A 15,263-nucleotide genomic window follows, 5' to 3' on the forward strand; every position below is an offset into this window, starting at 1 on the left:
CCCTGTTCGTTCCCTCTACCAGCCCCTTTGGCCTCCCTAGGATTCCCCCCTACCATTACTATCTCGGTCTTCTTTCTCTGGAGCTTCTCATGAAGTAAAATCTGTCATTACAGGTTCTTATCTCTGTTATGTATTTAATTTAGATGTATTTATTAAGTGTTAGTTAATGCACTATGGGAGTCCCCCTTCAGCCCTCTGTGTAAATTGATCCCCTTCTTTCCACATGTTTTGCCCATAGGGTTTTCTGCAGCCCTAGGGCAGCCAGCAATAACCTCTGTACCTTTGCAATGGGGTGAGGGAAGGGGACCATGGGTTCCTTATTCAGGGGATTTGCAAGAAGTGTTATTACTCAGGGTACCAAATGTGTTTAAATGATAAAGTGCCTTGTAAAATCCCAAAGCAAGCACATTTTCATTTCTCATGTAATAATCCATATACAGTATACACACAATTTTCATTAATTATGACATTAATTTGTTTATTATTATTTATTATTAGCTAGATTACTGTTTTTATTTTCAGTGTGGAAAATTGTGTGCTATTTTATGGGTTGAATGACTGAATGACATAATACCCTCACCCCAGTGCTCGTCACTAAGTCCGGTAATTTGTCAAGTATCCGTCATGCAACATGGTGGTGGCTACCCCTGCCCCGTGCTTCAGAGCCCTGGGGGGCTAGCAGGGGGCTTGGTGTCCCCCTGAAATGTGGGGCCTCCCAAAGCAAAGAGCCAGGAGCAGTTGCCCCGCTGCATCCTATGCACAGGACGGCTCTGCTTGGGCACCAACAAAAATTATACAAACCTGGTGCCCATGACAGAAGGAGGAAGGAGACAAAGTGAAAGGGATGGGAGGGGTCAAAGGAGCCAGAGCAATGGGGAGTGGGTGGATGGATGCTGTGCAAGCAGCAGGAGAGGAGGTCAAGGGGCTTGGTGCTACTTGGGGACGAGCAGGGAGCCAGTGCAGGGGCTGCAGGAGGGGCAAGGGAAGCTGTAAATTAAAAAAAAAATCTATTGAAAAGGGCTTTGACTATTTGTCTTTCTGTTAGAAGGTCTCAGTGGCCTTTAAGTGAGCTAAAAGTTTTAAAGGGGCATCTTGGTTTGTTTTCAAGGAGCTGTATGTCTTTTAAATAAAATAAAATAGTTTGTGAGAACCTAGCTCTTGTGTCTTTGTGTAAAAGAGACGCATTTAGAGCAAAAAGCTGAAATGTACGTTGAAGAATCATGTGGGGAACCCCACCCCTAAAAATGTGTTTACAATTAAAAAAACAACAGGGATGGTTCAGACATGTGTTTGAGTACAATAGAGCTGACCCACCCTGTTGAATTGAATGGTTTTACCCACACCCCTGCAGAATAGCCTGGGTGACTGAGATTACCCACCCTTGCTGCCATCAGGGTTAATCGTATTAGTGATCAGAAATTAAATTTGACGGGGGTACACCCACAGTAAGGGAGGTGCGAGGGTGAGGATGGCAAGATTTGATTTATATGAAATGAATTAAAACCTCAGGAGTTTGGTTAACTCTATTGGACAGTTTAAATATGACCCCAGGAGTTGGTTGAAGGCTATGGGTCACTCTTTCTAGCAACTCAAAGTCATTAAAATAATATATTTACAAAACTAAAAATGGGTTTAACCCAAAACTGAAATGTTTCAAGGGTTCACAAACCTCCACCATACTTTAGAACAAGCATTTGCTCCGAAGACAAATATTTAAAAGCTCTGGGTATTTGCAGGATGCTTACTATGGTTGTGATACACCCATTTTATTTCAGAAACAACCCCCAGACTTTAAGCATGAAAGAAACATGTTTAACAAACAAACAAACAAGCCCCAAGACTTTCCTTGATATCTGCAAGGGGCCCCACACTTGAGAATGGGTACAGTAACATTAAGGATTGTTGTGTATGGTGATTTACTGCTTAATGCTGTAAGAAGGCCCCCCCAAAAATATATATTTTAACTAAAAAACAAAAAAAGCCAAAAGCAGTCCAGTTGTGCAGCCAACTTAATCCCCCCACCCGAGATCACAAAAGGGAATGTTAGGGGAGGAGACCCTAAAATGGTTTTTAAAAGTTGGTTTTTAAAAGTAGTTTAGTTTTTATTCTGAAAGAAAAGAAAAAAGAAAAATGTTTGTTTGTTTTTAAATGGGGTTGTTTGTCTTTAAATTGTTAGCAATTCAGGGGCGTAAGCTAGACATAAGTGTGGGTGTTTAAAAAAGTATTTTCTTGCAAACTGTTGGTTTGGTGTTTTAAACTGCTGGGGGGGGGGAGGGGGGCGTGTGTGTGAGTTTGTGCAATACATAGGTGTGGTTTTTTAAAAAAAATATATTGCTGTCTTTTTTTAAAGTACATGGCTGCAAACTATCAGTTTGCAACACACCAAACCAACAGGTGTTTCTGGGGAAAATGTGTTTTTAAATTTTAAAAGTTGGTTTTCAAGCAGTTTGGTTTTTATTTTGCAAAATGAGATGTGTTTTTAAAAATGTTTCTGGGGTTGTTTATTTTTTTAAAGTGGTAGAAATAAACTCAAAATCTGTGTGTGTTGTACAGCCTGAAATGGATTATTTTGTTTTAAAGCTATGACTATGTGATCTGGTTCCATGCTAAACAGTAACTTTAAGCTGCATTTCACCACCAGGCCAAGGTAAAAACCATTTTGAACTAAAGTTGTGCTTAATACTGTTAAATTACCAAAAAAAAAAAAAGCCCCCAAAAACACACAACCAACCTTCTGGTATTACACAGGTTGCATAGGGATTTGGGGGTAATATTAACTAAAATGTTTGCTCGTTATGTAACCCAAAGGCCCAAATACACGTGGGGGAAAACAGAACAACCGTGTGCCAGCAACCCTTCATCCTGTGGCAGAAGGTAACTTTCTGCAGTTGGCTTTTAAATACATGTGGGTTTATTGAAAAGTATTTTGTTGGAAACCGATGCTTTTAAACTGCTGGGGTTTTAGGGCTGCAAACTGATGGTATGGTGTGTTTCAAACTAGCAGAGTGTTTTTCTATGCAAAATAGCTTTTAAAAGTTGGTTTTTAAAAGAAGCTTGGTTTTTATTTTGAATTTTTTTTTTTTTAAATTGGGTTGTTTGTCTTCTTAGAGTTGGCTTTAATGTTTAAATTGTTAGTGATTAGGGTCCTAAGCTAGATATAAGTGTGGGTGTTTAAAATATTTTGTTGCAAACCGTTGGTTTGGTGTTTTAAACTGCTGGTATGTGTGTGTGTGTGTGTGCAAAACATAGGTGTGGTTTTTAAAAAAGTATATGGCTGCAAACTATTGGTTTGGTGCTTTTCAGACTAAAATGGATTTTAAAAGTTGGTTTTAAAGCAGTTTGGTTTTTATTATTTTCTATAAAATTCATTTATTTTCCTAGCAGAAATATTCATCCTCCACATTTATTGCTAATGGGGAATTCTTTTCACTCTTTGTTTAATTTCAGGTGTGAATTATGAGGGAGAATTTCTCATTTATCTCCTTGGATTCAGTGAAGGTTACAAATCTGAATTAGGTTTAGGAACAACCATGTTGCTCATCTCAGAATGTTCTCTCGCTGGTTTTCCACTTTTACCACATGCCTGATAGAACATTCAGTGTAACCCCCCCCCACCGTCAAACAGCCGGCCATACCCAGAGGTGGCCTGCCCTTGTCTCTTGGTTTGTTGTATCTCAGCCCCTCCCTGTGATGAACCCTGGAAACTGCACAATTCATCTGGCAAGAAAAACTTCCACTATGGGGAAGACTTTCAGAAAGGATTTAATATGAAAAAGGCAAAATTCAAGATGAAGAAATTATAGGCATAAAAAAGCAGGAAACTTCTACCCCCCTTCAAACGGTGGAAAATTATACAAAGAAAGTTTATGAACCTTTTGCAACTCCCATTAGTATTTCCTGCAACTTCACACAAATCTTATAAAAACACCTGCTTGGTCTGTCTACCAGGCAGGGACTGTCTCTAGGCATCATAGCGGAGGGAGCATTTCTGAGAGAAAAAGGCAAAGCATTTATATCATCACAAGGTTATTTTTTTTCCCAATCAAATCGTTCTGATATTGATCCCCCAGAGTCACCATGTTCCACATCATCACAACCTGTGTCTCCAGGAAGCGGGAAGGGGGTTTCTCTGTCCATCCCAGAGACAACTTCACTCCTTCGCGAGAGCAGACTCCCACCTGAGAATACCAAGGGAGACACATACAGTCAGTGGATCCACTCTATGGTGATGGGCAGCAGCAGAGCAAGGCGGCGTTTACAGCAGTGGTTCTCAAACTTATTCGATCACCCCCCTTCTTTGTGTCTATTGTAGTTGACGCCCCCCACCCCCACCACACAAGTATATCTACCGATTTACAAAAATCAACGTGCAACTCTCACTAAATATGAAAAGCAGTCGGGCATTGAGTCACAAAGAGCCATGTAAGTACATAGCTCCCTGGCTGCCGAGCTCTGAAGGCAGCACTACTGCCAGCAGCAGCGGAGAAGTAAGAGTGGCAACACCATACGCTGCCATCCTTACTTCTGCGCTGCTGCTGGGGGCCGCGCTGCCTTCAAAGCTGGGTGCCTGGAAAGGAGCCGCCACTCTCTGCTCTGGCTTCCCATGCCGTCCCAGAATATATTTTGTGCACCACAGCTGAGAATCTCTGCTATACAGTAATGGTTAGGAATTGTTCCCCCTTCAGTCTTCTGGCGGGTCTATGACAAGTTCTAATCCATCATCTCTGTAAATAGTCTGGAAATTAAAACCTTTGGTTTCCAGACCAGCTAACACTGCCAAGTGAGAACTCTATTTACCTGTTACTTCATGTAGAAAACCCAAACACTTATCAGCCAGGAGCGCTTAGTTAAGAAGATCATAACTCACTCTGCCCTAACAATGAACATTCTTCTTATCAAGTACTAAGCAATGCACATTTCATCACCACTGCACCTCTTCTGGAGTGGCCGATGGTGTCCCTGCTCATGGAAAAATCGGGAGGGGAGGGGAGATTTTCGCCAAGGACAATAGGCAAAGCCCAACTTTTACAGGAGGAGTCAAGGGCTCTTTAACATTTGCGTAGCAGTAACAGGACTTTGGTTCATAGGATTCTGCCCAAAAGATACACGAGCAGTGAACTGGTGGGAATCCAGCACATCCAGGGCGTGGCAGCCAAACAAGGATTGGAACCTAGAGGCAGAAGGATCCTAGGTATCTTGCTGGTTTGACCACCAACTACCACCCAGCAGGGACCCTGCTGTTCCTCCCCCTTTGGCAGGCACTGAAGCCTCTGCTCTCAGGGAATGGAGAGACGAGAGAAGGAGAGATTTTCTCACAGGCATTGATTTGTCCAGAGCTGTTCCCTTGCTGTGTACCCCACATTTCCAGCCCTCCCACTCTGCAGAGACAGTTCAAAGTATAAATAGTTCTCCACTCACCTGTCTGTGAATCCCTGTGTCTGTTGCTCACCCCAGTGCCTTGCTCATCATTCTGCCCCGAAGCAGGGTCACCTTCAGAGTCAGACACTTCTCTGGCATCATCATAACCATCCCCTGGGACATCTCCAGGCAGCGCAGGGGCATCTGACGTGAAGATGTGAAGTAATTAAGAGAATAGTCACAGTGGAGATAGAGTTAAACTACAAGTTGCAGATGCACTAGCCTCACTGGTCCCTGGGGATCTCTCAGGGCAGTGAGAGGAGCCCTCTCTGGAACCCTCTGACGGGGCATTTCACGTATCACATTGATTTGATACATTTTAAGAGCCAGTTGAGAGGATCCTAGAGATCCCAGATGAGGAGGGGGAGTTCTAGAAAGAGGTGACTGAGGTGACTCTAGAAAGAGGTGCTAGCCTAGAGGGATTGCTCCACAAAGGCATTTTGTTACAATAGTCATGTGTTCTCCTGATAAAGTTCACCCCATAAACTGCCATCAGTCTCCAAAGTACTGACACCACTGGGAGCTGAGCCAGCTAATAAGGGTGGGACATGGGCCTTTGCGTGTAAAAGCTGCATGTCCCACCCATCCCCCTGTCACAGTCAGGGCTGGCCTTACCGTGAGGCCAACTGAGGCGGCCACCTCAGGTGCCAGACTGTGGGGGGGCGCCACTAGGACCCAGAGTGTCTGCTGCTGGTGCGTATGTATTCTCTCTGCTCTAGATGCACAGAGATGGTGGAGTGCTGTGCTGGAGGAAGGAGGGCACAAGAGACATAACAGGCAGGCAGGAGAAAAGGGGAGAGGGAATAACAGAAAGCAGCAGGAGCTGCAGGGAGAGAGAGAAGGAGGAGCCTCTTATGTACCTCTCTAGCACCCTCAGGAGCCTGGACTGATTAACACTAGCTTCTCAGGGAGCTTCCTGTTTCCTGCTGCTTCCCTGAACCCACTGGAGGAGAACAGGCAGCCAAATGAAGTAGTAGGAGCCAGTTAGGCCCTTAAGACGCTGATATCTTCCCACACTCAGGCCCTGCTACCAGCCTGCTTATTTGTCCCCTTCAACTGAGTGTTGAGAGCCACTATAGCTGGCACAGAACAGCAATCAGTGAAAGAAGAAAACGCCCCTCTGGGGCAGCATTCAGAAAAAGAAAGAAAGCAAAGGAAGCTTTTCTATCTAAGCCGGAAGGAGCTCTCCTGAGATACATAGACACAAATGTTCACGGTGAGCCTTCTGGCCCCAGTGAGGAAGTGAGTGGTGAGGAGATGCCTGATTTTCCAGTTAGTCAGAGTGCAGGTGACCTGGCAGCTACTGCAGCACCCATATCTCCATCTCAAATGGATGTAACCATGCACATTCCTGAAGAAAAGTGTAGATAAGAGAAGAGTGTGGTGGAGGCGCAAGAAACAGCAGCTGCTGAGTTTAGTTCCTTAAGTCTAGATGATCCAGGTCTGTGGACCCACTTGAGCAGTAGCCTGAGGGACTTCCTTGTACTGCATGGGCCACAACAAGTGAAAAACTTCATGTTCCCCAAAGACAATGAAAACAGAAGTTTCCATCCAACACATTGCTAGCATGAAATCCCCAATGGTGACAAAGTGGAGAGGCCATGGCTTTTGTACTCAAAAACCCAGAATGCTGCATACTGTTTTTGTTGCAAACGCTTCCAGTCTAATGTTCCAGCCACACTTTGTTCTACAGGAACAAAGGACTGGAAGAATCTGGCTAGAAATCTGGCATGCCATGAGAAGGCAGCAAATCACCAGAGAGCATTCCACAGGTGGAAAGAGCTTGAGATGAGACTAAGGTTTAAGGCCACCATAGAGGATCAGCATCAAGAGAAGATTGCATCAGAGTCTCTTTACTGGCAAAATGTTCGGAAAAGGCTCATTGACATTGTGAGAATGCTTGCTACCCAAAACCTAGCACTTCAGATCAGCTGTATGTGCCAAACAATGGAAACTTCTCTCAAATTGTAGAGCTGATGGCTGAGTTTGATGCTGTACTCCAGGAGCATCGAAGAAGAGTCACCACCCAAGAAATGTACGCACACCACTACCTTGGAAAAACAATTCCAAATGAGATCATACAGTTACTGGCAATAAAAGTCAAACAGAAGACTGTGGCAGATCTGAAGTCAGCAAGATATGACTCTGTTATTCTGGACTGCACACCTGACATCAGCCATATGGAACAAATGACTTTAATGGTGAGTTTTGTAATAACAGTAGAACCTACTGAAAATGTCCCTGCAATGGTGACTGTCAGAGAATATTTTCTAGAATTTATTGACATTGATGATACTACAGGAGCTGGTATGACAAAGGTGCTTCTTAAAAAGCTGGAAGATAGGGGAATTGAGAGAGCCCTGACCTCTCATGTCAGCAACAATAATGGTTCCAACATGAGAAGAAAGAACAGAGGAGTGCAGACACGGATCCTAGAGTTAAACCCTCAAGCTTTTTTTGTCCCATGCAGTTCTCATTCATTGAACTTGGTGGTCAGTGACGCAGCATCAGCTTCTTGTGAGGCTGCTGAATGTTTTAATGTAATTCAAAGCATCTATGTATTTTTCTCTGCATCAACTCATCGATGGCAAATTTTGAAGCATTCAAAAGCATCTGGAAACATCCTCTGACACTGAAACCACTGAGTGCCACAGGATGGGAAAGTCGAGTGGAGGTGATAAAGCCTATCAAACACCAAATTGGGAAGACAGATGATGCCACAGTTGCCATTGTGGAAGATAATGCTATGACAGGAACTGTTCATGGGAGAACAGTGGCAGAGGGAAATGGAATCACCAGACACATACATAACTTCCACTTTCTGTGTGGCTTAGTGTTGTGGCATGGCATACTGTTTGAAATAAATGTTGTAAGCAAGAGACTCCAAGGTGTTGACCTTGATATAGCTGGAGCAATGGAACAACTGGACAAAGCAAAGTCATACCTACAGCCTTACTGGTCAGATGAGGGATTTCAAAACATTCTGAAGAGTGCACGGAAGCTGGCAGAGGAACTTCACACTGAAGCTATTTTCCCAACCATTCAAGAATGCAAGAGTCACCGAAGAAGAAGACATTTTGATTACGAGGCACGGGATAATCCCCTAAGAGACCCCAAACAACAATTCAAAGTTGAATTCTTTAACCAGGTGCTAGATTGTGCAATACAGTCAGTTGAACGTTTCATGCAGCTCAAGGAACACAGCAGTCTATTTGGGATGTTGTATGATATTCCAAAACTCCTCACTATACCTGAAGAAGACCTACACCAGCAATGCAGGGCACCTGAGACAGTGTTTACACATGGTGATATGTGTGATAGTGATTTAGGTGATGAACTGAAAGCCCTTTCAAGATACATTTCAGCAGGATCAGCTCCAAACGCTGTTCTGGAATATATGTGCACAAATAAGATCACCACCCTCTTTCCAAATGCTTTTATTGCTCTGCGCATACTTCTAACACTTCAGTAACAGTTGCCAGTGGAGAACACAGCTTCTCCAAGCTGAAGTTAATAAAAACCCATCTATACTCCACAATGACACAGGAGTGGCTGGTTGGCCTTGCAATCATCTCAGTAGAGCATGAGCTGGCCCAGACTGTGGACCTTCAGGAAGCAGTTCAAATCTTTGCAACCAAGAAGACACAGAAAGCACCACTTTGATTATTCAAACAGATAAAAATGCCAGTGTTTACTATGCAGAGAAGAAAAGTTACGTTTGCTGTTCAGGCATTTGAAAGTTACGTGTTACTTAAAATTTTTGAAACAAGGCATTTTAAGTTGTTAGTTCTCCTTTTATTGGGGTAGGTAGCAGAGCAGTACCATGAGAGGAGTAGAACAGGAAGAAGGCAGAATTGAGACCTTTCAAAGTTTTGGCCCAAGCCAGCGGGGCATCATTTGAGCTCCCCACCTCAGGTGCCAAAATGTTGTGGGCCGGCCCTGGTCACAGTGTCTATAAGTTGCTAGAGCAGAATCCCAGGAAAGGTGGTCAGGGAACATTGCAGCATTGATGATGTCTCTGCTTCGATGTGCCCTCTTTACAGATGGTGAGTAACCCTCGTGATCATGTCAGTGAGGGTCACAGGGCAGTGACCTGAAGCAAGTACCATGTGGGCAGCTCCTGAGCGAACTGCTCCTTCCATCCCTGCAATGAGCCTCTGTTATGACTTAGGGCATCACAGACTTCCCTACCCCGGGCCTCCACACAGCTCTTGTAGTGCACCTGGTCAGTGCCCCCAGCGTTACGCCAATAGAAAGTACTGGTGGGGAACTTTGTGGTTTTCTTAACAAACCACTATTGTCCCTGTTGGGAAACACATTTAGATTTCGTCAGTGTGACGTTGCTTCCAGAAGGCAGATTCACTGCTCACCTCGGCCATCTGGAGTCTGGGGGAGGTCGTTCAAGGCAGGCTCCTCCACATTATCGTAATCCAACTGAGACCCTCCGGGGGAAGCTCCCTCTGGAACAGCAAACACCACACTCAGCCCAGGGCACCAGCAGCCTCTCTTCAGTGCAAGTAGCCCTTATAACTAGAGCTGTGTATCGTGGCATGTGTGAGGGGAAGTCAGGGGGGCCCAGGCTGAGAAGGGCACAAGTCATAGAACTACAGTGAAACAGGAGTCCCAGAAATAACAAGGGGCCAATCCTGTCCCTGCAGAATCCAACAGCAGCTCTTTTATGTGTTTCCGTGGGAGCAGGATCTGGGTTGTGCTGAGATAACAGGTTGGAACATGGGCACTGCCAGGCCAGAGCCGGCCTGTGTGAATCCAGCTGATCTCTGCAGACAGGTTTGAATTTTTCTGTTACACTGGGGAGAGGGAACCTCCCCCCTGCAGGAATTAAAGCTCCCACTGGGAGGTCGCTGGCCTGATCCTTTGTGAGCTCCTGCTCTCCACTGGCCTCTCAGGCAGCCCAGGGCTCAGCTTGGCAGCGCTCCAGCTTCTCAGCAGAACTGGCTCATCTGCTCAGTGTCTCCTCCCCCAGCCACAGGCTAAACTCCCACAGGGCCAAATTCATGGACTCCCTTGAGAGCAACTGAGGTAGAAATGCCGCCCCGTTTACAATTAGAGATGGGCCCAGGCCGGGAAGTTCACATCCAGGGGTTTGTTTCAGCTTTTTATAGCGACAGGAGCCAGCTGAAAACAGAGATCCGGAGCTGGGGTCAGAATCTGCAAATCCCTCCCTCCCTCAAACTTCTGGTGGGTTCGGATCAGTGAGTTGGACTCAGCTTATCTGTGATTATAACACAGGACAATCTTCCCTCTCTCTCAGAGATGTGAGTTGAGCTCCACTGAGCTCTGACACCTTCATCCAAAGAGACTGACCCGTCTCCTCCAGCTCCACACCTGGGGAGGTCACTGAGAGCCACTCCCAGGGGTGTGTGCTCAGGAGATGGTCACATGTTTCTATCCCGAGATTCTGACAGAAATCCTGTTCAATGGGATTAGACCCCACCGTGTAAAATGGGGATCGTGTGAGGGGAAATGGCTGCGATTGCAGCCAGTGTCCTAGAAATTCTGTTCTCTGCCCAGATTTGGGTCTTTCGGCCTGAGTCTGCCCCTCCCCCATTACCTTGTTCTGATCCAGGGTCGTTTTCCCCCTCGCTGTCCCCGGTGTAATACTGCAGCTTCGTCACTGAGTCATCTGAATAGGAAGCTGGAGAAACGAGAACCAGAAATTCATCACAGTGACAGCAGCTGACCTGTGGGACTGGGAACACATCTGGGGCCAGGGGCAAAATTTTTGGTCTCAGTTTGGTCCTCCTTCCAGAGAAGAAGCTGAATCACAGCGACTCTGAGCAGTGAGAGGCTGATGCAGACTCCCGAAGAGAAATCTCCATTTCATTATGGAAAATGTGACTGAGAGTATGATACAATCTGACCTGAAGGATGCTGGTAATTCACATACCCTGTGGGGTGAGTGAAGGGCACATCTTTGGCTACGGGTCCAGGGCAGTTCCACAATGGTCCTGGCCTCCTCAGTCACAGAGAAGACTCCTCCTTCTTAAGGACAAATACCCACCTCCCCCATTGATCATAGAATCATAGAAGATTAGGGTTGGAAGAGACCTCAGGAGGTCATCTAGACCAACCCCCTCCTCAAAGCAGGACAACACCAACTAAATCATGCCAGCCAGGGCTTTGTCAAGCCAGACTCCATGGTTAGGCTGTGTATAATGCCCGAGGAGTTTACACTTGTTACTTGGTTGGTGAAATCTCAGTATAGAATTCACAGCCAATTTGGGGTTTGCGCCCTGCTTCCTAACAGTCTTCCCTGAGCCTGGTACTCATGTACTTGAGCCACAGCAGGACAGCTGGACACAGGCCAGCAGAGGCCAAGAGCAGAGTCTGTGATTCACTCTAGCCATCTTGGCTGTGGTGCTGGGGGATGCCCGGAGCACAGCACAGCCCTTGGGCAGGATGTTCCCATCTGACATTGAGACAAAATGGTACAAAGGATAAAAGGGCCAGGACTCAAAAGTCATGAGAAACTCCTGGACTGATCTCTCTGTTCCGGGGGCAGGAAGGAGCCCACCCAGCAGCAGTGGCTGTGGTGGGAGGGGGCCACAGAACATCCCCTGCCCCAGTGCTCCAAAGCAGTTTTCAAATGATAGTTTAGCCTGGCCCCAGACAGTCGCTTTCTTGACCCATAGCTGGTTACACTCCAAGGCTGAAGTAACATTAACCGTCCCTACAATTGGGCCTTGCAGAGTATGGTGAGAAGGAAGCCCATATTCATCTGTCTACATGAGTAACTGCTGGTCTCACCACCGCATTCACAGCTAGGGCTTGGAGAGAAACAGAATTTTAGTTTGCTGGCCATTGTAAAACAAATTTAATAAATGATTTTGGGTTGAACCAAAAAGGACTTTTTTTGAAAATTTTGGCTAAGTTAACAGTTAAAAAAAGAGAGAAATTCATATTGAATGAAACAATTTTGGATTTTTTGACATTTTCAAAATGTTTTTAATTGTTTATTAATACAATAAAGGAAATTTGAAACTGAAAAGTAATTGCAAATTGAAAAAAACCAAAATATTCTGTGTAGAAAATATTGAAACAATTTATTATGTGTGTCTGTGATCGGAACAACTTGATGAAATTGATGTGAATTTTAAAATGTTTTGGTATCTCTGAGTCTGTATTTTGTTTCACTGTTGTATTTGTGTGATGAGGAACATGTGTAATCACTCACAGTCAGCAGCAACATTGAACTTTTATTTTCTTTGTCAGGAACTGCAAAACTACAGAGGAACTGCCAATTAGCAAGGAGGAAACTGAACTGAACCCCAAGCAAAATCTCTTCCTTCTAGACAACAACTGGTGGGTACTAACAGCAGTATTCCTGGTGAGTGCCTTCCCCTTCATAAAACTACAGTGCCGCCATACATACATAACACTCCTCCCCCCTTTAGCAACACAATCATCCAGCCATCATGAGTGCTCTCGCCTGCGCTGCGGTCTCTCTACAACACTCAGCAGGGCCGGTGTCTTTGGTGACTGAGATTCAGCATGAAGCCCGGCAAGACAGGAGCGTTGTCCCCTTCGAGTAGCGGCTTCAATGAGCTCAGAGAGTCAGAGGCTGCAGGCTGTACCGATAATGAAGAATGGCTCTAGAGGAGACACATCTGAAGGCTCCTCCTAGAGTAATGTTGCTCGGAGATGAGCAGCTTTTCAGCTGGTCAGTGTGGTGATGCCAAACTTGTCCATTGGCAATCTGGACCTTATATGAGATGGAACCAGTGGCTTCAATGACTGCTGAAGGAACCTACCTCCATAACTTCTACAAATACACTTTCTTGTCATGTGAAGGAACCGCAGGCTAGATGATAAGGAGGAATCCAGAGCATGATCCTGCTTGTGTTTCAATTCCTCAGATAGGTCATGGTTGAGATGATGAACCCATGTCTTAAGACATTGTTCCATGAGTAGCTCAGCTGGGCTAACTCTGGTACTTGGGCATGGAGTGATATGTTGTGTAATGAGGAATCTGGCAAGCCTTGTCAGCCAGTCTCCCTTGATGATCCTCATTATAGCATCTTTGGTTGTCTGCACCATCTGTTCAGACGGATCATTTGCTTGGCGATGGCATGGGGCAATGGTCACAGCTCGAATGAGGTTGCTTTTGGTGAAGTCCTTGGACTCGTCAGAGGTAAAAGCAGTTCCGTTATCAGATAGGATAGTATCTGGTGACAAATGAGTCATGAACAATTGACGCAGAGCAGTGATCATTGCAGTAGTACTTAGCATGACATTCCACTGTTGCATTTGTGGTGACATGACTGAAGGTGCTGGCTTGTTATTGGAGAGAATTCCTAGATGTGTCTTGCAGTCAGTACGAATCTCAAACAGACTGTAAATGTAATTGTGGAATTTCTTGTCTTCAGTAATGGCAGTGAGATCATCTTTATCAATTTGTGCATAGTTTCTCTTGGAGTGTGTAGTTGATACGTGCCTCTTTTCTCTCTGGAAAGCGATGGCTGAGAACAGCTCCAACACCATAATGTAATACATCATAGGTAATGATCAATGGCCTTTGTTTGTCGTAGTGAATGAGAATCATCAGACATCAGTAACTTCTAGACATTCCTGAAGGCTTCTGCGTGCTGACAAGTCCATTTCCTTGGAGCTCCCTTGTCAAGAAGGCAATGAAGAGGTTCAGTAATTGTTGCCTTTTTTGGAAAAAATAATGGTGGAAGTGTTGGCTGGATGTGAGGGGTGTATGCACCCCAGAATGTGATCAAGCTAATTGCAACCATATCATGTGCATTCAGCCACTATGACTTAATAAAATAGAACACCACATAGTTAAGGGTTAATTTGAATAAGCAGGCGTCTGAAGGCAAAGTCAAACACTAGCTGTACGCTGGCATTTTCTGCTCATCAGAATGGGAGGAGGGGGGAGAGAGTCAAAAATTGAGACTGAAAGCAAATAAGTGGAAGAGAACCTTGAATCTGGGTGCCTTTGATATAGAATCTTATTATGATTAAGATTGTTAGGAATGTTTGTTGATAAATAGTTTATTGATGTTAGGAGAAAGCGATGACTCAGTAGGGGTCACTATGATCTATGTGTTTTGTAAAAGTTAGTTATAAAAACGACTAGATATAGAATGTACTTTGGAGCAGTCCTCTGAAGGTGTCTGTAACGGGGTTGGCACTCACTTCTCATGAGTGCCCCCTTCTGGTTGAGCGTGTCTGTGTTCTTTAGTTCTGGTGACTCCTTTCGGTGGGTCTCAGGTGGGTTTGTCAGTGACACAGTGCTCCGGCTGAGTCACACTGTCTGCCTGTTAACCAGCATAAATCCCTTTTGGGTATAGGGTCCACAGAGGCCTATTTCAGTACCCCTCTGCTAGTGTCTGTCTCTAGCCCTCCCTGGGCTTTGATCTTTAAGTAGTCCAGCCCTGGTATGGGGCTGTATCCCCAGGGCTTCCTCCCTGGAGACACTATCTTCCTGCAGCCCTCCCCAGGCTCAGTCCCTACTCAGTCCTAGCAATCAGCCAGGAGCTCCCTCAATGCTCCCCCAGTCCCTGCTAGCAAACCATTCGTGGCACTGCTGGTCTTCCAGGCAGCAACTAACTACTGCTCTGCTGTGTACCTCCTTTTGTATGGCACTCGTAGGCCCTGATTGGCTGCTTCATCTGCAGCCACTCTAGCCTGCTTGGAGGACCACTCCACTGCTCTTTCCCTAGGATGGGTGTGGCAGAACCCTGAGACCTCCAGCAGGAGGCTTTTGGGCCTAGTCCATCGCATCACAGTGTCCTAAGAGACATTTTTCCTGACACCTTTTCTCCCCAGCAGGAAAGCAACTGGCCACTGCCGACCGGCTGACAATTACTCAATAC

At 45.4% G+C, this 15,263-nt stretch overlaps 2 protein-coding genes across 2 annotated transcripts in view; one reads left to right on the forward strand and one right to left on the reverse strand.

The window, feature by feature from the left end:
• Positions 1-15,263, forward strand: part of LOC102941373 (scavenger receptor cysteine-rich type 1 protein M130) — a 1,272,625-nt gene that overhangs the window by 552,769 nt on the left and 704,593 nt on the right. The gene's annotated exons all lie outside the window — the stretch shown is intronic.
• Positions 2,981-15,263, reverse strand: part of LOC114022651 (scavenger receptor cysteine-rich type 1 protein M130) — a 103,452-nt gene continuing 91,169 nt past the window's right edge. The window contains 4 exon segments of the mRNA XM_043551849.1: positions 2,981-4,178; positions 5,419-5,562; positions 9,789-9,878; positions 10,991-11,074. Of these exon segments, the coding sequence (XP_043407784.1) occupies positions 4,027-4,178; positions 5,419-5,562; positions 9,789-9,878; positions 10,991-11,074 (470 nt within the window). The 3' untranslated portion in view covers positions 2,981-4,026.

This window comes from Chelonia mydas, chromosome 1, assembly GCF_015237465.2.
Source record: "Chelonia mydas isolate rCheMyd1 chromosome 1, rCheMyd1.pri.v2, whole genome shotgun sequence".
Lineage (NCBI taxonomy): Eukaryota > Metazoa > Chordata > Testudines > Cheloniidae > Chelonia > Chelonia mydas.